The sequence below is a fragment of the Pholcus phalangioides genome, unplaced genomic scaffold (assembly GCF_987345545.1).
Source record: "Pholcus phalangioides strain wild (caught in Gottingen) unplaced genomic scaffold, Ppha-v1.0 ptg000007l_1, whole genome shotgun sequence".
NCBI lineage: Eukaryota > Metazoa > Arthropoda > Arachnida > Araneae > Pholcidae > Pholcus > Pholcus phalangioides.
The window spans coordinates 42914601-42936520 of record NW_028301600.1 but is presented as its reverse complement, the minus strand read 5'-3'; the positions used below and the strand labels follow the sequence as shown (position 1 = coordinate 42936520).

At 35.6% G+C, this 21920-nt stretch overlaps 1 protein-coding gene across 9 annotated transcripts in view; it reads left to right on the top strand.

Moving 5' to 3' along the window:
• The window catches only part of HUWE1 (HECT, UBA and WWE domain containing E3 ubiquitin protein ligase 1), a 564154-nt gene that overhangs the window by 244077 nt on the left and 298157 nt on the right, over positions 1-21920 (top strand). For all 9 annotated transcript variants that reach the window (XM_089233267.1, XM_089233272.1, XM_089233273.1 and 6 more), the window contains exons 40-41: positions 9757-9924; positions 11524-11735. In XM_089233267.1, the coding sequence (XP_089089393.1) occupies positions 9757-9924; positions 11524-11735 (380 nt within the window). The remainder of the gene's footprint in view (positions 1-9756; positions 9925-11523; positions 11736-21920) is intronic.

Genomic DNA, 21920 nt, shown 5'->3' with positions numbered 1-21920 from the left:
GGAACTTTAATAAGTGCTTAAAAATAATTCCTACCTTGGCTGCAGAAAAAAATGTCTAGATATAGGGTTGGCAGACGTCCATAAGTATAGTGCATTAGTGTGTATGAAAGGGGGTGTTGCATTTAATTTTTATGTATTAGGGATTTCAGTCGTGTGCAAAGTTTCTTTTGGTGGAGGGCTGGAGTGGCCGGAACCTGTACTTTTCAGTGGTTATGGCATTCTGCGATTGGAAGGAAATTTTTCTTTAAATCTACTAGTTCCTAATAAGTTTTTTCTCATTACACCCCCCCCCCCCCCCACCTCCCTCCTGGTAAAAGTAAACATTCATCACTACTGTGAGGCTTCATGTGAATGTTGGCACGTCTGCATCCAGCAGCCTTCAACGTAAAAAAAAACTTTCTGTAGTGAGTAGTGTAGGTTGACACTTACCTATTACAGTCGACTCTGGTTTTAATGACCTTATGCAATAGCGACCATTCCATTACAATGACCGATAGGATAAGTCCCAAATGTTTCCATAGAAGGACTATGTTATGTTTTACGCTCGATAGAAAGACCCTCCTAATATAACGTCTATTTATGACGTAACTAAAGGGGTCATTATATTAAGATAAAAATGTGACTGTGATATATTTATAAGTAATAAAATATCAGGAAAGAAAGCCCATTAAAAAATGGTATGTAACCTAAATACAGCACCCCAAAGTTTGAAATAATTAGGTCAAATAGTCTATATAAAATAACTTGAAGAGGGATTACAACACACAACAAAAAAATTATGATTTTCATTCATTTTTTTTAGTATGGGTAGTTTCTCAATTATTTTCACCAAGCTTATCATATTTCCTTTTCTATGTATCTATTCTGGGGAAGTAACAACTCTTGTTATTTTGGATCTGTTGATATATCCTTATTACTAATGATGTGTGTGAGTGTAAGTAATTATAACCAGAATATTCAATTGAAGACAGACACATATTTAATTGAGATTTAAACACTTAAAGTGAGAGAGAACATCTGTTGCTGTTCAAACTTGAGCAGCCATGATTTTTTTTTTTTTTTTTTTTTTTTTTTTGTGCTGTTGCCAAAACTCTGAAACCAAATACTTGACTAATAATGAGTTGCCAGATACCAAAAACAGAAATAAATAAATTGTTTGTCTATTAATAATATTCTAACACTTTCCCTTGTTAATAAAACAACTATGTTACAATACAAGTCCTATTTCAGTGGACAGTGTCACTAATCTTAGCTTGTGCAATGGCTTTGTCATCATATCAGCCAACTGATACACTGTAGAGATCTTTTGTACTGCAATTTCTCCTTCCATCACTTTTTCACAAATCAAGAAATGTTTAATGCTAATGTGCTTTGTGCGGCGATGGAATTCTTGATTGTGTGCTAGTCTTATAGCTGCGTTATTATCAATTTGGATCACTGGAACTTCTTTAAATTGTACAACTGCTATGCACATCCTTTGCAACCAAATTGCGTCTTTACAGCATTCATTTGCTGCAACAATTTCTGCTTTAGTGGTCGATGTTGCTACCACAGATTGTTGTTGACTGAGCCATGAGATAGCTCCACCAGCGTACAAGATCACCACTCCTGTAGTTGAGCAACCAGTTTTCACATCCTCTAAAGTCAGCATCACTATAACATTCCAACACTCTAGGATTGCTGTTATATCTGTAGATGATGCCTTTACTTGCAGAACTTGCAATGTATCTGAGAACACATTTGGTTTTCACCCAATCTTCTTTTGAAGGATTCTCTAGCTTGCGTGATAAAACTCCTACACTGTATGCTAGGTCGGGTCTGGTGCCTACCATAAGATACATGATAGCTCCGACTACTTCTCTGTAAGGAAATAATTCAAGTTTCTTGTGATTCAAGACCATTTTCCTCTGACGGCACTTTCAAAATAGGTGTATGAACTGGTCTACAATTTTCCATACCAAATTTCTTCAGCACTTTCTTTACATATGCTTGGTGGCTAATTTTGATGTTTCCATTGGAAAACTTTTCAATTTCCAATTCTAAGAAGTATGTTACTGGTTTACTGGCAAATTTAAATTTCCTTTTCAACTGTTTAATGAAATCTTCAGCTTCTTGCTGATCAGTTGCTGCAACTAGGCCATCATCAACATATAAAGCTACAAGTGATTTTCTGTTATGATCTCTGATGTACAAACAAGGATCAGCTTCACTTGCCTAGTGAAGCTGATCCTAGTTTCAACAAAAAATCTCCAAAATACTTGTTCCAGTAGCGAGGAGCTTGCTTAAGACCATAAAGACTGTGCTTGAGTCTACACACATTACTTGTCCCATCATTATAACCTTCAGGTTGTTGCATATAGATGGTTTCTTCTAGATCACCATATAAAAATGCTGTAGAGACATCAAATTGGGTCAAATACAATTTCTCACTTGCTGCAATACTGATTATCGAACGCAGACCTGCCAACTCTCCTGATTTAGGCGGGAGACTCCGGATTTTTCATCCTTCCTCCCGCTCTCTGGATTTTGGTAGAAAATTAGACTTCACGTTGTCGTGGCGTCAGTAATTACCGTCATCGTTAGGGAAAACACCCGTAGAGGACAGCGTAATCATCTTCATCGAGCAGCCATTAAAAAAAGTCTTTGTGACTGCATTTAAACAACTGGCAAAGACGCGACTTTATCGGCAAAGACGAAGCATTTATCGGCAATCATTTATCAGGACCTTCGTTGCCGAAATGCATGTATAATCGTTATCGTATTCCATTAAAAGCCACGCGGTAAACAAGTTTTTTCGTCTGCAGCGTTGTAATTTGAATTTTTTAAAATTGTTTCTTCCGATTAAACATCTTCAGAAAGCAAATATAAAACTTTAAGCTATATACAGCTAAATATAAAGCTTTTAAGAATTCATATACCCAAGATTATCAATCACTGATAGCATCCACGAAAGGAAACACATACTTTATGAACAGTTTGTAGATGTGATTTCTCTATTCTGCATGGAAAGACTGGCATAGAATTATATTCTTCTCAGGGGCAATGCAGAACGTGCCTTGGGGGGGGGAGAATGTAACTTTTTCTTAATTAATTAAAAAAAAATTATTTTTTTTTTGATCGAGTCTATGCGTGTCGGGCCCCCCCCCCCCCCCCCCCCTGGAGAATCTCCGGATTTCTGGATTTCAAAAGTTGGCACGTCTGCGAACGTATTGTTCCTAACTTGGTTACCGGACTGAAGGTTTGATTGTAATCAATACCATGACGTAAGGATGAATCCTTTGATTACAAGTCTCGCTTTATAGTTGTCAATACTACCATCTGGATTCTTCTTGATACGATACACCCACTTACAAGGTATAGCTTTCGATCCTTTAGGTAATGGCTGTAGAATCCATGTACAATTTTCTCTTAAGGAATTCATTTCAGAGTCCATGGCTTTCTTCCAAAATGTACTGTCTGTACAATTGACGGGGCATCTTGATAAGTTTCTGGTTCATTTGCATTAGCCATGAAGACATCTGCCAACATAATGTAGTCTTCAAACCTTTTAGGCTTTTTCAACTCATTTCTGTTCCTGAGCTGTCTGATGTTTGTTTCAGCCTCTTCATTTTCATCATCTGAGCTACAGCTATCTTTGATTCTTCATCATGGGTATACTTTCCTTCATTTTAAAGTTCTTTATTTTGGTCATTTCTTTCAATTGGAAGTGTCACTGTATTTTCAATCTGTAAGGGCTTCTCTTGAAATACCACATTACGACAGCAAATTACTGTCTGCCTTTCTTCGATATATATGCGATACCTTTCATCTCCATCATATCCAGTGAGATAACCCTTTGCTGCTTTCTTTTCCATCTTCTTCCTTTGATTTGGGATATGAGCATAACAGATTGACCCCATGATACGCATATGCCTTATTCGAGGCTTCTTTTTCATCCATAGCTCAAACAGACTTACATTGTGAACCGAAGATTTTCCAGTCCTGTTAAGAATATAAGCTGAAGTATTGATAAAATCGGCCCTCTTAGGAAAGCCGGGAAGCTCATTTCTTTGTTGGAGTACTTGAGAGTTCTTGACATCTCAACAAGTTCTGTTCTCTCGTTCGCTACTTCCATTTCGTTCAGGAGTATACGGTGCAGTCAATCTGTGAATAATTCCATTCTTCTTGAGAATTCTTTGGACTGCTTGGTTGTCAAACTCTCCACCATTGTCACTCAATACTTGTTTAACTTTATGCCCCAAGTTTTTAGCATGAGCTAAAAAGTCTTCTAGTGCACTTGCAGCTTCTGATTTCTGCTTTAAGAAGGAAACATGGCGGAACTTGGTATACTGGTCCTTGAAAACAGCAAAGTATCGATATTTTCTACACGATACATCAAATGGTCCACATACATCTGTAGAGATAAGTTCTCCTGGTTTTGTGGCTTTCTCTCTAGTGCCGAACTTCAAATGTTGAGCCTTGCCATAGATACAGGCTTCACATAACTGTTTATCAATGTTGACTTTGATATTGAGTTCTTTTTCCACTAACGACTTCACATGCGGTTTATCTTGATGTCCCGATCTTTCATGGTAAAGCTGAAGAAGAGAATCATACTTGCTCACCATATTTACTTCGACTGGGGTTTCTGGTAGCAGCACTTTAATTTCAGCTCTGAAAAGACCACCACTAATATCTCGTGATCCATTAAGGACTGCTTCATTATTAGTTTTCAGATAACATTTTCTAGATGTTGATTCAAACACACTGTTCTGGTTTCTGTCTTGTGTTGCTAATACTGGAAACAGATTCTTGCTAATATCGGGAACATACCAGACATCTTGTAAATTTTTAAATTGTTTTCTACCATTTACTATGGCCATTATTTTTATTGTACCTTTCCCTACGGCTGGTAGTACTTTTCCATTTGCCACAGTTATACCATGCGAATATTCGAATTTTTCAAAGTCTACAAAGAAATTACTACTCTTAGCAACATGTTTAGATGCACCGTTATCTATATACCAATCATCACAATTCACTTCTCCAGCGAAAACATCTTCATCTACAGCCAAGAGAGTCGTATTAACAGCAGCAGCAGTACCACCACCCTTACTTTGATATCTTGTGGAACGCCTTGAACTAGGTTTTGGTGGTTTACCATCAGCAATCCATTTACGGCAAATCTTGACCCAATGTCCTTTCAGATGACAGTAATTTCACTTACTATATTTCTTACTTGAAGATGTGCTTTCTTCTCTTTTCTGATGATTCTGGGTATTTTGTTTGAAACTTGCAATTAGTGCTTCGTGACCTGATTCATTTTCATTTATGTCTGTTCTTAATTCCCGCTCATGAGAACATAGCTGTGTTGTTAAATCATCAACAGTTCTTTTTTATACAAATACAACGCCACAACAGACAAAATGCCCATTGAGGTGGCTGATAAGAAGATGCCCATAAAAATATGGTCATCATATATTTCAAAAATACACTTCAAAAATATACTCACACTTTCAAATAATCTTCACTTGGTAGCAACCAACTTAATTTAAAGGCACGATAGCTTTGAGGAAGAGCATCGAATATCTTGCATATCAGCAGCATATGTGGAAGCTTGGTTTCTTGTTTACTTTCTAAACCTTTGTTAAGCTCATTCCACAGATTTTTCAATTTGGATAAGTTTGCTGCCATATCCTCAGTTGATGACCACTTAAACTGGAAGAACTCTAAACAAATGTTGTACAGTTGATTTTCAGATGTGGCTTCAAATAGCTTGTGTAGCTCTAGCCATACATCCCTAGCACAGTCAAATCTCATTACTTTCTGTAATGTGTCCTCTGTCATTAAATTTGTTAGAGCCATCATAGCACAGTTATTTGCTTTATTATACTCCTTCAAGTCAAATCTTGTATTGACTTAGAATAGTTTTTGATGATCCATCCAATGGCTTCTCTGGCAGTTGCATTTTCCTATTCACTATATCTAAGGCCTCACCATAGAAACTTAATGCAAATTTTATCCTATATTTCCACAGTGTCCAGTCTCCTTTGCCACTCAATGGCTTGACTTGAATCTTGCCAGCTTCCATCCTTAGGAATTTCACTTGTAGGCTTCTTGACTGGAGTTAGGCTTAGGAACTCTTTGTTTACTCACACACAGCTGAGTCAGCATGAAGAGACCCCATAACCTCTTGTTATTTTGGATCTGTTGATATATCCTTATTACTAATGATATGTGTGAGTGTAAGTAATTATAACCAGAATATTCAGCTGAAAACACACACACATATTTAATTGAGATTTAAACACTTAAAGTGAGAGACAACATCTGTTGCTGTTCAAACTTGAGCAGCCATGTTTTTTTTTTGTGCTGTTGCCGAACATGGAGGAAAGAATAACAGGAGGTGACATCAGGCACGAAAATTGAAGCCGTTGTGGCAACCCTATGGGCTAACAAGTATGTCCAAACAAACAGCTCTTTTCCCTATACTTAACATGTGTTTTGCCAGATTGAATTCTCTTAAAATATTAATAACTAAATAAATTTAAGCACCATGGCTGTTTAATGCGTCTTCAGGTAATCTACATGATCCAATAAAGGGGAAAGATAAAAGTTTATCCTTGTATAAGGGGTTTTTATATTTTTAATTTATTTTTGAAAGGGGAAGACAATTTTTCACTCGCAACTCGTCATACGTTTTTAGTTCAGTGCCTTCAATTAATTTTAAAAATTGGATGTATTACATTAATGTCTATGGAAATATGATTAATTAAAATATTATGAAGCTCCAATTAAATGCATTTTTCATAATTTTTTTTTTAACTTTATTTTGCCTTTTTGTTTTGTTCATCATTATCATAGATCCGGGACATTTCGAAAGTGTTTGAAGCCCAAGGGTGCTCGTCTTAAGCTTTACATGAGGAATTTGGATTTCTGAATCAATTCTGAGGTGCTCGAGCACCTTCCGACAGGGCCGTAGCTAGGATTTTTGCCACCTGGGGCAAACAGCATTTTGCCGCCCCAGTGCCTCAAAGTACTGGAAGTACTCGAGTGTCCTCCGCCACTGAGTATTTATGGTTTTGCTGCCTGTAGGCTAAACAAATTTCGCCACCCTGTTCTTCCGTTCAACTCTCATATTCTTGAATACGTATTACTGAAATATATGCCGCCCATCCGAACCTTCCGCTATGTAGATGTAGTATTGAGAAAAAAAATAATTAAAAATTAAACTTTTTTTACGAGCCGCGATAAGTCATCTTTGTGGCCTATAGTATTTAGGAAAATAATCACTTGGGCTGTTCTTTTCCTCTCTTCATTTTGTACCTATTACTTTGCTTTTAAAGTGGTATGTGCACGAAAATTTAACAAAAAAACAGTTTCGAATTGAATTTGAAATCTAAAATTGTCTGTGCTCGAGTTTTTGTTGTTCTACCTGGACTGAAAGTATTTCTACAATATTTTAATATAAACAGCTGAAAGGCATTATCTATTCTAATGTTTTGCATATATAACGTTTTTCTCAAAAAACTAAGATTTTTTTCAAACACTGCTTGTTCAAGTGTCTTTAAACATTGTGTCTCTCTCAGCACTTAGGTGTTACATGCTTTGGCATAATTTTTTTAAAATTAAAATGCAGAGAAGGAATTTCGGGGCACAAGATATGGGTAAATTTTGGTTATTTTTCCAAAAGGTTCCATGTTGTTGAAGTTAATATTCGAAAACAAATAACTAAAATTGTAAAAGCTCTCGTTCAATTGTATAAATATATCCAAAGAATTTGAGGGGGAAAAATAGAGTTCCTAAAGTGAACTGTAAATTTTTAAATTATTTTTAAAAATGGGGATGTTTCTCATAGGAAAGCATGTGAAGCCACGGTTTGTTTGGGCTTGCTTGGTCCCTTTAATAGAGCGATCACTCTCTTCTTCTGACAACCCAGTTTCCCCATGCTTTCTCAATGGACGCGTTGGTAGCGTCACCTCCTGTTATTCTTTCCTCCATGGTTGCCTAAACTCTGAAACTAAATACTTGACTAATAATGAGTTGCCAGATACCAAAAACAAATAAATTGTTTGTCCATTAATAATATTCTGACAACAACAACACAATGGAAGCTATTCCATGCATTTCCACAATCTTGTTAGAGAAACAAGATTGAGACAAGACTCCCAGTGACACAAAACATCTGGAATTTCCTGTGTTCTAAGATGTAGAAGTGTAAATATGCTAGTTGTACAGCAGAGATGAAGTGTCGTGGTAATGCTATGTGGATTTGCTTTCAGTTCAGCGAAGATCATAATCTGACTGTGTGGTGTACACAACATTCTTGACCCCCCAAAGCCATAAGTTGCAAAGATCAGGTGTCATGTCATACTACTTATTCATAAAATTGTTCTTCAGCACGAGTTTCACTGATATTGGAATGTGCATCTTAATTAAAGTTGTGCTGTCCACACAGTAATGCTGTTGAAGTGCCAAAATGAAGTAGTTGCAAAATACAGATTATACTGCTGGCCAAGAACAGCACTGGTTACGGAAACTTTGACTCTGTCAGTCAGTCACTTACACAGTCAGTCATTCATATGGCCACTCATACATTCAGAGTATGTGATATTTCCAGGGCAAAATATACCTTAGTGAAATGTAATGGACAAAATGTTCCGGAGACAAAATTCCTGGATACACTGTAGAGTATAGTCTACCGATACATTTTCGAAAAAAAGATTTTTTCACCAAACAAAATTTTATTCTGTCAAAAGTGTTCACGCATATTTTCAAGTGATTCTGACATCTCATTTTACAGCATTTAAAATCGTATCTTTAATTATCACCCTGTATGTAGCTAATTATCTATATATATAAAATTAACATGTCCTGACTGTTCATCACCACTGAGGTGAAGTTGCTGAAGCTATAAGTGTGAAATTTGGTCAGTTTTATTTCCTAATGCAGAGATTCACTGGGAAGGGATTTCTCAAAATGCAACCCATGAGGGTCTCAAAAGTTATATGGAGAAATCATTGCTTAGGAAAAGTTGCGGCAGCTATAAATATGAAATTTGATTACTAGTTCTGTTTTATTTTGTAAAGACTCGCCAATAGAAGAGATTTTTTAAAATTCAGTCCCTCAAGTGGTTTTTAAGGAAAATTTTCAGATGACTGAATCCATACAAGGAAAGCTGCAGAAACGGCCAGCTTTTCATAAGTCCCGTGTAAAGTTCGTCATATTAATGTGATTTAAAAAAAAAAATTGGAATCGTTTAAAAGACCAGTTGAAATCCAATGTGGTTTAAACGAAACAACCCTTGTTTATATGCACAACTATTTTAAAGCTTTTATATATATATATTTTTTATTTCTAAAGAATTATTTGTATATTATGTAAATGAAAATCATTGACCATTTCTTTAACTTCAAAATTTAATTTATTACAAAATAAAGTTTTTTTTACTCAGCTCAAGTCAAACATTTCCCCAGCTGAACAATATTTTATCACCAAATGAATGAAAGGTTTGAATAAAAGGGTTTATCAACCCCACTATGCATGATTCAGAGTTCAGAGTCAAACTGAACAGTGAAACTGTTCCACAGGCAAAAAAAAACATTTATGTCCGTGCTTTGAACTTTTACACTATAAACAGAACAAATAGGTCATTAAACTCTTTAGACGTTCATTATTTATTATGCACTTGATAGAGAGAAAATAGTTTTTAATATTGATATTTAAGTATATTATGCATAATGTTAAATATTAATGATGAGGTAATTCATATTCTAGGCTCGAAAAAGAATTTGGAAATGGTTTGATGATCGCAGTGGAAAGTGGAACAGTTACACTGCAGTGAATAATAAAACTATCGATGATGCATATCGAGCAAGAGAGCCAAGCGTACGCTTTACTGCTGGTCGTAGGCACTATACGGTGCACTTGACAACTATGGTCCAGGTATGCATTTACACACACCTGAAAATGTGAAAATGAATATATACACTGGGGAACTCTCACATTTCTTTGAATATCGGAAAACCCAATGAACATATTTTGATGAAATTTGGTGTAAATACCTAGTTATATATATAAGAGTAGAAATTAAAATAGTATCATACACACAACAGTCATCTCTCAACCATATTTGTTAGTAAGGCTCATTAGCTCGGAAATATCTATAACCTACCGTGCAAGATTTAACATAAAATGGCTTTCATAAGATATGGTGCCCTCTCACGGTCATGTAGGTCTCAGTGATGTCATAATGAAAACAAGGCAATTTATGGACATTGTTGTCTACCCCTGCAGCAACAGTTTTCAACTTCTAAACAATTTTGTAGAGGAATAAAAAAGCTGCAGCTGCTTTAACAAGAGTGTTCCATACATATATTTAATAGGGTTTATGATTGGAGATCTGGTTGGCCACTTTATCCAGTAACTATCCTTACTTTCAAGACATTGATTCACCAGTTAAGCCCTACGAGGACTAATGCTTTCATTTGTCATTCATAAACATTACGAGTCTGAAAATGAGTCTGCACTCTTTTGAAAGTCAAACATAAGATTGTAAGATAGCAAGCATCCTCATATTTCTTGACAGTCAAGGAGCCTCTAAGAAACATACATAGAAGACAAGCACACATCTGACTTGAACCTGACTTTATTGAGAATTTTATCTGTTCACAGCCAAGTTCAGGTCAGTCTAGATATAGATTTTCGACGTACTTCTATCTAAACAGAATGTAAAGTCTGATATCTTCACACCTGAGAAAGAATCGCTTTTGCAGAAGAGATGTCTGCCTTAGATGGAATTGTGCTTTATGGTCTCACACCTTGTGTGTTTGAATGGGGCTCCCTGACCTTCACGAAGTGCTTACATGATTTACCAGTTGAATGTTAGACTTAAAAGGGACATAGGTTCAATTTCATAAACTTCGTTTAAATAAAAACTCTTGTCAACTTATGACTGAAGTAATTGATACTCTTGGAAGGGAGGATATTCACTGGGTGCTTTGATCAGCTAGATCTCCAGACCTACATCATATTGAGCATTCAATTTTTCACTCTTTTTCATTAGACTCGGGGGCAGTTATTCCTATTGAACATGTCTGGAATGAAAGAATATTATCTCACCATGGTCGTCCGAGAATTATTTTGGAACTGAAAAATGAGTTGCTTCTAAGGTGATGGCAACTGCCATTGGGATTTGTCAAGTGCCTTGTTTCCAGTATGATTTAATGGTACACTATCTGTATGGTTATTGGATGGCACCATACTTCATATTAAAATGATGTTTGATCTTTCAACATATGTTTTAAACATTTCTGCTCTGATGAACCTTATAGACAATCATGAATGTATACTATGACAGTGTTGTATGGAAAATATTTCCCTCTTATATAACTGTATCTGTTCCCACATTTCATTAGAATTTGTCTGTTCGTTTTTTAAATGTTCAACAAATTCTGAACATTTTGATTTAAACCGTGTTTTCATATTCAATGTACAAGATTTAATAGAATAGAATTCATTCCTATTGACATTTTCTGCTGATAGGTGAATGAAGAAACGAGCAACTGGCGTCCAATAATGCTAGTAGTGGATCCTAAAGAAGAAGAAAAAGTTGATAAAGACAAGGAGAATAGGACTAAAGTTTATGATATTGAAGACTCTTCATCATCATCATCTTTTCATGAATTTGAAACTAGATCAGAAACAATAACCGTTATTCATCCATTGTCCAATGCCCAGTGCAAAATACTTGTCAAGTATGTATAACTAATTATATTAAATTTAAGGAAAGTAACAGGGATTTTCATTATGTATTCAATTTTATGTTTCAACTTGACTTTCTCAGATCTCACTGACATTTTGAAATTCAATTTTCTTACATTTACTCATAACTGTGAAACTGCCTAAAATTAATTTCTGTCAACAGATGAGCATGAATAAGTTACTAACAAATGCTTGCAACGTCTAAAACTAATTTTGAGGTCTGTGTAAACATCTTAGTTTAGATAGTAAGGCAGACTTTAAGAAAAGTGTCGTTTGATGTCTTTTACAGGCAACACAGGAACTGAGTAGATTGAATCAGTTTATTGATTATAGTAGTTGTATTAAATATTACATGCAGTAGTGCAATGTATATTTTTTGTTTCTTTGTTCATTTTTACATTTAAGTGTTTTCAATTGCAAAAGACTTTTAACCAAGTTTTATAGTTTGGAGCGTAATTTTCCAACGTTTTTTTGTCCCATTGCCCCTTCATAAATTTTTTTCTCATATCGCCCCTAACGCAATCTAACCCATAGGATTATATGCTATACCCGTAGCTTCTACCGTTCCCTATAACATTTCATCGCCTCTCTGGGCTCTAGGTTAGGAATCACTGGTTTAGAGTATACATGTTCGGCACTTTATCTTTTCCCCTTTTAAAATAAAGCTGATGTTGCTTCTTCACATTGTTATATGAATTTGAACTGAACATTTTGAAAAAAAATTGCTTTATTTTCATCAAAAGTCTATCATTCATTAACCTTCTTAATTTTTTTTAAATTCTTTATTATATAGAGATAGCTTTTTATAATAAAGGCATTTTTAACAACATATTCATCAGAGTAATATTTCACCCAATAGATAATCAATAATCTGACTAGCATTACGACCACATTGGATTACTGAAAACTCTTATTAAAAAAAAAATTAGAATATATATAGAAAATACTTGATATATTTGTTTTGCCTCAAAATGAAATATGTAGGGCTATTACTACTTGAATGCTTGAAGGACTATTTTCCTTGAGTTTTCAATATGAAAAGAGCTTAGTTTCTTCTGGTCTAAGATAAATCTTTGAAGCTGTTTTCTTTGTTAATTGACTGAGCTAATGCTTTTCTTCAATATAGTTTTTTCCCCAATTCATTTTTTCTTTCTTTCATATGAAAGCTTCTTTCTCTTGTTTTTTCTATTGTTAAAGTTTACAGTAATAAGGTTGGCAATAATATGAATATCGGTGTGAACCTTAGAGAAGATATAATATACAGAAGAGAGGCAAGTGAATTCATTTCTTTCATGCAGCATACGCCAACACATGACTATTATTTGTGGGGTGGCAGTGATTTGCTACTATATCCTAACTTGGCAATGCATGTTATTTTCCCTCCTCTACTCTTTGGAGTTCAATGGTTTTTAAAGTGTTCTCTGAAGAGCTTTGTGACGAACCTCCAAGAAATTGGTAATTTTTTAAAATCACAAATTGAATTCAAAAAGTTTGAAGTTGGGGCCTTCAAGAAATTCAATGAATGTTAAATAAGATACAACCTTTATTTCCCTTTTCTATTTTAGAAATTTGAATTTTCTTGTGTTTTCATTACATGTCTAGTTTTTGTTCATCAGGCGATCAACTTTAAAAAAAAAAAAAATTTCTTGCAAAAATATATATTTAATTTTTTTCAACCTAAAAATTTAAAAAATTGTTATAAAATTCTGTGGATTTCAGTGAAATTTATGTGATGGTGAGGTACAGTGGGTCCAAAAGTCAGGCTTTAATCACATGCTTTTCAAACATGAAAATATGCTACGTAATTGGCATCATCATGAAAAAAATAGCTGAGGATCAAAATACATAAAAAAATTTTGGAGTGATTTAGTGTCTTGTCTACTGCACTACATGCCCATTATCCTCCCCCAATTTATTTTATTTATGTTATGTAATTCACATGAATATACTATTTCACTTCATTAGATATTAACATTATGAAAACGATTTTATGTATTGTATATCATATATCATAATTAAATGATATCAAGAAATGTGATTTTTTTTTTTTTTTGTGCTGACCAAATAGAATGACTGGAAAAATTGAATCGTCACTTAAAAAATCCTAGAAACTCAAATTTCACTATTCTCATTTATCTTCAGTGTTTTTTGGGTTAAATGAAAAATTTTACCCCATTTCAACTGCTGCTCCAATTTGTGACCAAATTATGCAATTTTTATGTATGAAAACTGGTAGTATATTTGAGAAGTTTAATTATTACAATAATTACAAAGTCGATAATTACGATTTTGGGAAATCTCATGTTTCACGTGATAGAAAAAATTAGTGAAAAAACCATTTTTTTTCTGTTTAAAAAAAATATTTCTGTTCATGGTCTTCAAAAAAAAAAATTCCGGATAGAAAATCAGGATGAATTTTCAAAAATTTAATTTCTGAAAAGTCATGAAAGATCGGATTTCTTTGTAAACAATTTTTTTGAAACTACTGTGGCACTTATGAGACCTTTTTTAATCTCCAAAAATGTTATAATGTTATAAACACGAATCTCATTAGGTGAAAATTCAGTTGCCAAGAGAAACATCAGAAACCATTGAAACAAAAGGACCAAATTGAAGTAATTTCAGATATAACTTTAAAAATGCGTAGTTATTCGACTAATCATTAGTAGCCTTATAAATTAAGACATGTTATTCAAAAATATCCAGGATCTTGTGACTTATCACACTAGAAAACACTTGTTTTTATGATATTTCTTGACATTCACTATCTTTAATACCTTAAATTTATTAAAAATGAAAGAAATATTTACTGATAATGGACAAATGTCAAACGTTGAGAGTCCTCCTTTGACTTGGGTTTCAGAACAGCCGTAAGCGCAACACACAGATACCATTTTTTACGAAAATTTCAATATACTTTGACACTGTTCATCCTGCTCACCATAAGAAATAGCAGTAGAAGGAAATTTACCAGCACAGGAGAGAGGGAAATAGGGTTCCCCTCCTCTACTCTTATTCCTCTTCTAAGGTGTGGACAGAGCTCCCTTATTAACTAGGTTATGCTCATCTAATGAAGTGGTGAATATTGTGTATGATGCACCAGTGTGAAATTTGCAATGTTTGATTTTTTTTTTTTGACCAAGATTTAACCAGGACCTCTTATTTGGTGTCCAAGAGGTCATAGGTTTAATTTTCGGTAGAAAGATAACTTTTTTTTTGAAGATCACTTCATCATAATATCCAGAAGGGCTGTCGATTTGATTTCTTTATAATGTTTATTCTATCAAATGTGAACTGTTAAATAAAGTTTTGTGAGAAAAAAGTTATTTTCAGGATTCTAGTACACTCCTTGAAAAATCGTTGCTGTTTTCTTGAGGAAAATTAATCATTTTCAATTGCTTGTAATTGCTTGATTTTTTTTTTTTTTTTTTTTTTTAAATGCAAATGCCTTCCGTCAGTTTCTTTTCCTTCCCCCCCCCTTCTCTCTTGAACTATTTTCTGCTGAGATCAAAATAGTAATTGCAATAATGAATTTTGGAACAATGTTCAAAACAAGGACATACGGTCACATGTGACAGTTATTTCTGTGCTACTAAAGGTGTTGCTTAAAAACTGGCAGCAAAATGGTGTATTTATGATAGTCAAAGGTGTTTTGAATATCTTAACCCCCTGAACTGTAATTTATTTTCAGGCAGCATTGCTCAGACAATATGATTTTCTTCATTTCAAAAGGAGGGATTGATATAGAAACTTAGTTTTCTTGCTAAAACTTGTAATTAGTAAAAAAATATTTGCTTCATACATTTATATGAATGTTTGCTATATATACATAATAGAACATGGTGTCAAAATATTCTTCAATAATGTTTAACTCTCATGCCTTGGCCTTAACGTACAATTACTTAATTGGGTGAAGGCTTTCCTAAAACATTGTAAACAGTTTGTCCATTTTAATGATCATAACTCCCCATCCTCCCCCGTGAAGTCTGGGACCCCTCAAGGATCGGTCCTCTCCCCATAACTTTTCTTAATTTACATCAATGATTTTCCAGAATTTCTCAACTGCACCATCAGATTATTTGCTGATGACTGTGTAATTTACGGTATCATTCACCATCAATCTGATCAAGAACTTCGACATAACCTGGCTTCCATCACGGACTGGTGTTCTTTATGGCAAATATCAATCAATATCTCAAAAATGGTTCACATGAAAAGTTACCCGTAAATTACTTTCTCTTGAATACTCTTACTCCATCAATAATTTAATGTTATCCCAAGTTTCTCAAATCAAATACCTCAGTGTAATAATCTCAGCCAACCTACGTTGGAACAAACGAGTTGACTACGGTTACCAGAAGTGTCTTAACAAACTTTTCTTCCTCCACCGTAACCTTAAACACTCCACTCAGAATATCACACTTCTCTGTTACCAAACTTATATTTTCCCCGATCTTTCCTACGGCGCTGAAATCTGGGACCCCCTATACCAGTAATGTAGACAAACTCGAATCGATCCAAAATAGATCCACCTGATTTGCTGATGAATGCTCGTCAACTTTTGTTTCCGAACTGAAAAACAAACTTCATTTCCTCCCTCTCTCTACTCATCATCTCATTTCTCGATTAACATCGCAGGGGTGGGAACTCTGCGCCAAAACTAATATCTTGCCCATCCTGCTCCAATAGCGTATTTTCACATTTTTCTGTGCCAAATAGCGAATTTTGCTTCAGTATGCCCGGAATTTCGGAAAGGGCGCCAAAACATTTTTGTTCCTGCTAGCCACGAAACGTTTTTTACAAGAAGAGCGTGTTTTATTCCACTATACTTAAACTATTGGCCCCTGATCGGGCTTTCCATCGCGAAATCCGGCTATTGTCCGTGATCGTGGAACTGAAGATGGTTTGCAATGTCTTTCAGCTTTAAAGTGCAAATTCGAGTGTTTCCGTTAGAAAAAAAAAAAGTCGTCACTGGAAGCAGCAGAAATTACTGTAGTCGATTGTCATTGTGTTAAATCCCGATGTTTTGTGAAAAAAAATTCATTCTGGGAGTAAAAAGCGCATGTCCGCTGAATTACGAATGTTAGTTTAGAAACTTTGCCGAATAACGAGCGTTAAATCGCCAATGTTGCAGAATAACAAGCGTTAAATCGTCAATATCGCCAAATAACGAGCATTAAATCGCCAATCTCGCCAGATAATGAGTGCTGCATTGCCAAACATCGAGTTGATTCTTCCGAAATTCTCTCCCATTTTGCAACAATTTCTTTCCAAGTATAAAAAAATTAAAAACTTATAAAATTTTTTAAGCTCATTTGAAGTGCTGCTGTTCAAGGCAGCAAATAGTGTTGTCAGTAAGCAAAAATCATCTTAAATAGACAGGTGCAAAAAATTTTATGACAGCCGCTCTTTCAAACAAGGTGTCAAAAGCCTAAAACACTAAAAACAAAAATGAAGCTGACTAAAAGATGTTTGATAACAAAAGACATGCTGCAGTTTTATTTTGAAAAGGGTTGAGGGTCAACGAAAATATTCTTGTTAATTTCACTGCTCCAATTTATAAATATCTGCTCCGAATCCCATATTTTGCTGCTCCAAAACTGCTCCGAATCCTGAATTTTGCTGCTCCAAAGCTGCTCCGAAATGGACTTACTCACTTCCCACCCCTGACATCGTTATATAAAATTTTCCATGGTCAATTCAACATAGATACTTCTGATATCTTAGCCAAACCAAAATCTCTCAAAGACTCAATTATTCTCTTAAAATAAAACCTATTTTTGCTTCTACTGACTGCTTTAAATACAGCTTCTTTCCTCATACCATTGATGAATGGAACAAACTCCCAAGCTCGATTGTCGAATCTCCCACTATCACTAGTTTTTTGTCTAATATCAAACAGTATCTTTGTCATTTTCTATCGCATCCTCTTGTATAGGCCTCATGGCCACTAATATTGTATAAATAAATAAATAAAACACAAAAGTATATTACAGTTCTAATCTTTTAAAGAAAATAGTATGTGTTTCAACATAATGCTAATGTATTTGCATTAAATTCAAACACTGTAAATGTATATATTTATCCTCACCTATATTCAAGTTTATTTTAAAATACTAATTAACTTCAAGTGTATGATACTTCTGAAAACGCTCTGGAAGATGCAGTGCTACTTGGTATCTTTTATGCAAATTACTTTCAAACTGTTACTAGAAGCATGCAAACAAATGTACCAAAGAAATAGCCTCACTAAGACTTTAGGCCCGTTTACACGAGACAAGTGCTTTAGTTGAAAGTGTATTCTTCTTGAAAGTGTCCACACGATAAGTGGTAAGTAGACGCTCATTGAATAATTTTTACGGAGGTGAGCCCAGTTAACGCATGCGTGCTTCAGTCTACTCAAATCCAGGGAGAGAGAGAGGCGCACAACGCACGGGAGAATAATAGTCATAATTTTTTATTCATCTGGCATTTTTAGAGAAGTGCTTTTTTTAAAGCTCATAGCTTTCGTAACAATGAATGAAGATGATCAGGTAGAACTTACGAATACAGAGCCACGTTATATATTTTTTTTAAAGAATATAAATTTATTCACTTTCACCTACCCAAGAGCAGAAAAAAGAATACACAACATATAAACTTATGTAAGTCATCGAGAAGAAATATAAGATTTCTCTATTTCTCCTCTAAGTTGTAAATATCGATTATATGATATTTTAATCGAAGTTAAAGAGGAGATAAATTATGAATTATGTAAGCCGAAAATATGGGAGAGGATTCTTGGCATTCGTAGGAAATTCTAAGGATTAAAAATTCATTAAACATAAAATCATTTCCACTGATGGTGAAGGCCCACTCGCGTACCCTTGATGACTGCACGACACAAGGCTTTACGCCTCGCCTGGGCCAGACAACACCGACATTGGACTGTTGAGGACTGGAAACACGTTGCCTGGTCTGACGAGTTTCGGTTCCAATTGCTTCGAGCTGATGGACGTGTACGGGTATGGAGACAACCTCATAAATCCATGGACCCTACATATCAACAGGGGACTGTTCAAGCTCGTGGAGGCTCTGTGATGGTATGGGGTGTGTGCAGTTGGCGTGATATGGGACCCCTGATACGTCTAGATACGAGTCTGACCGGTACGTAAGCATCCGGTCTGATCACCTGCACCCATTCATGTCCATTGTGCATTCCGATGGACAATTTCAGCAGGACAATGCGACACCCCACACGTCCAGAATTGCTACAAAGTGGCTCCAGGAACACTCTTCTGACTTTAGACACTTCCGCTGGCCACCTAAATCCCCAGACATGAGCATTATTGAACATATCTGGGATTTCTTGCAACGTGCTGTTCAGAAGAGATCTCCACCCCCTCTTACTCCTATGGATTTATGGACAGCCCTGCAGGATTCATGGTGTCAATTACCTCCAGCACTACTTCAGACATTAGTCGAGTCCATGCCACGTCGTGTTGCGGCACTTCTGCGTGCTCGCGGGGGGCCTACACGATATTAGGCATGTGTACCAGTTTTTTTGGCTCTTCAGTGTATGAGTGTGGATGAGTAGATCCACAACTAGAACCCGGATTATATGCAAATGCATAAGATCATATGCAAATGCATATTTTATCGCTTTTTATAGTTAGTGCATATAAATGCATAAAGTCACCAGAATTTTGGAATATGTGCATATTTTTAGCTTTTTTTTTTAATTAACGGCATAGTACTAATGTTCACAAAATTTTCATTTTTCCAGTCTTCAAATTTCTCAATTTTTTTCAGGAAAATATTTTGTCTTAATTTTTTTTGTATTTTTTTTAGTTTCACTGCATATTTTCCTTTTTTCTCAAGGGTTAGGTCATACTTCATTGCTATTAATATAAATTTTTATGCTTATTTATCTTTATATGCATATTTTTTCTTTTTATGCATATTTTTTCTTTTTATGCATTTTATCATTTTTAGGGAAGCTTTTTTTTGGCATTTTTAAATACATATTTTTTTCATTTCACATCTATTGGAAAATATACATATAATAGGCATAATGCTTTTGGGGCATATTGATGAACTCTAAAGGCCTATTTTTATTTCATGTCTATTTTGTTATTTTTAAATGCATTTCCATAATTTTCTTTTTTTCCGTAATTACCGGTGTATTTTTAATTTTTGCATTCATTTTCTATTTTCTTGTGCTAAACTTTAGCATTATTAGATAGATTTATTATAATTTTTCATATATATTGTTTTGTTGCATATCTTGACATATTTAAGCAAAATTTATCTGTTTTTAGTGCCTACTTTGCTTTTTTTAAAAGCATACAATTCAGGCTCTACTTACAACATAATATGTGATGAAATATTCTGTCCCTCCTAATTCTCGCTTGATTTTATAAATCAAACACGAGTTTCACCGAGTGATTTTATAAATTAAATATAGTTTTAGTTTCAGTAAAGGAAAAGTTCACTTAGAATATGGGGAAGATTCTTATTACACTGCTCGAAACAATTAGGGGAGCAAGCAAAAAAGTGAAGAAAACCGTGCGAGACAGCCACGTATTGGCATACAATGGATAGTACACGCGTATCAATGCGCAATACAGAAAAAAGACGTTAAAAAATTTGGAATTAAGCTTTAATTCTTTGAAAATATGGAAAAAACATAAAAAGATGATTTAGGGCAACAATTTGGTTACATGTAAACGATAAAAAAAAGTACTGTTTAGACATGATGCATGAGTTTTAATAGGGCGTGTGGTCTCCTCGAACAGCTAAGACTGCTGCACACCTGTTTGCCATGGATGCGATGAAATTATCGATCAGACTTTGGGGAATACTGTTCCACTCCTCAAGAAGTGCAATCTGCAAGTCTTGGACAGTAACAGGCGGCCTTGGTCGCCCAGCAATACGTCGTCCGAGCATGTCACAAACATGCTCGATTGAATTCAGGTCAGGAGAGCACGCTGGCCATTCCATACGCTGTATTGTTTCAGCTTCAAGCATGTTCTGCACCAGACGAGCTCTATGCGGTTGGGCATTATCATCCTGGAAAACAAAGGAATCTCCAATGGCTCCAGCGTAAGGGATGACATGAGGTCGCAGTATCTCGTTTGCATACCTTCGGGCCATCAAAGTGCCATTCCGAATGATATGCAGGTCCGTACGTCCGCCTATGCTGATTCCACCCCATACCATCCAACCAGCTCGTCTGTATTGTGACCTTTCACGAACGAATGCTGGGTTATTTCGAGTGCCCCTGTCCCTCCATACCAGAACACGTCGGGTGTCACACTCCAGACTGAATCGGGACTCGTCTGTAAATAGCACTTGGCTCCAATCATGTTGCTCCCAATCTCGATGTTCAGCAGCCCATCTTCTTCGGGCCGCACGGTGGCGTGGGGTCAACGGAATGCAGACCATTGGCCTACGTGCATAGAGCCCTCCCTCATGAAGCCGATTACGTACTGTTTGGCTGGACACCCTTCGTCCTGTTGCCAAGAGCAACCGTCTTTGCAGCTGCGTAGCATTCTATGTTCTGTTTCGACGGGCTGTTAAGCGTATATACCGGTCATCAGTTGCTGTAGTGGTGCGTGGCCGACCTTGCCCTGGTCGACGTCTAACATTTCCTGTTTCTTGGAATCGATTCCACAGCCTTGCAACAACACTTCTGGCGACTCCAACAGCGTCCGCGACACTACGTTGTGTTTGCCCGGATTCCAGTCTGCCTATAACACGCCATGCCATGGATTCCGGTAAATCACGTTGTTGAGACATCCTCAAGTCACCTTGTCTCAAAAAAAAATACTGCGCAATCGAATTTCACAGTTACGGCAGTAAAACAGACGTTTCTGCAACATCCCGATTTCTGCCCTTATCTCCTTTTTCTGGTTTTTGACGTCATGAACTTTGATTTGCATATGAAGTTTTCTTCTTCCGTTTCCTGCTAGGCTTTAAATTATGGATGATTCATTTTATGTTACTTATCGGTATACATCTTTGCGTAATTTTGTTAAAACCATGTGCTCTCCTAATTGTTTTGAGCAGTGTATTTTTAAAGAACAAAAGTATAATAAAGGCTTGTAGAATTTAATATGTTAATGGCTAAGATTCAGTGAGCAGGGTTGCTCCAAATTTACAACATTCCTGCTTTGGCTGTTCCAAAATTTTTCATT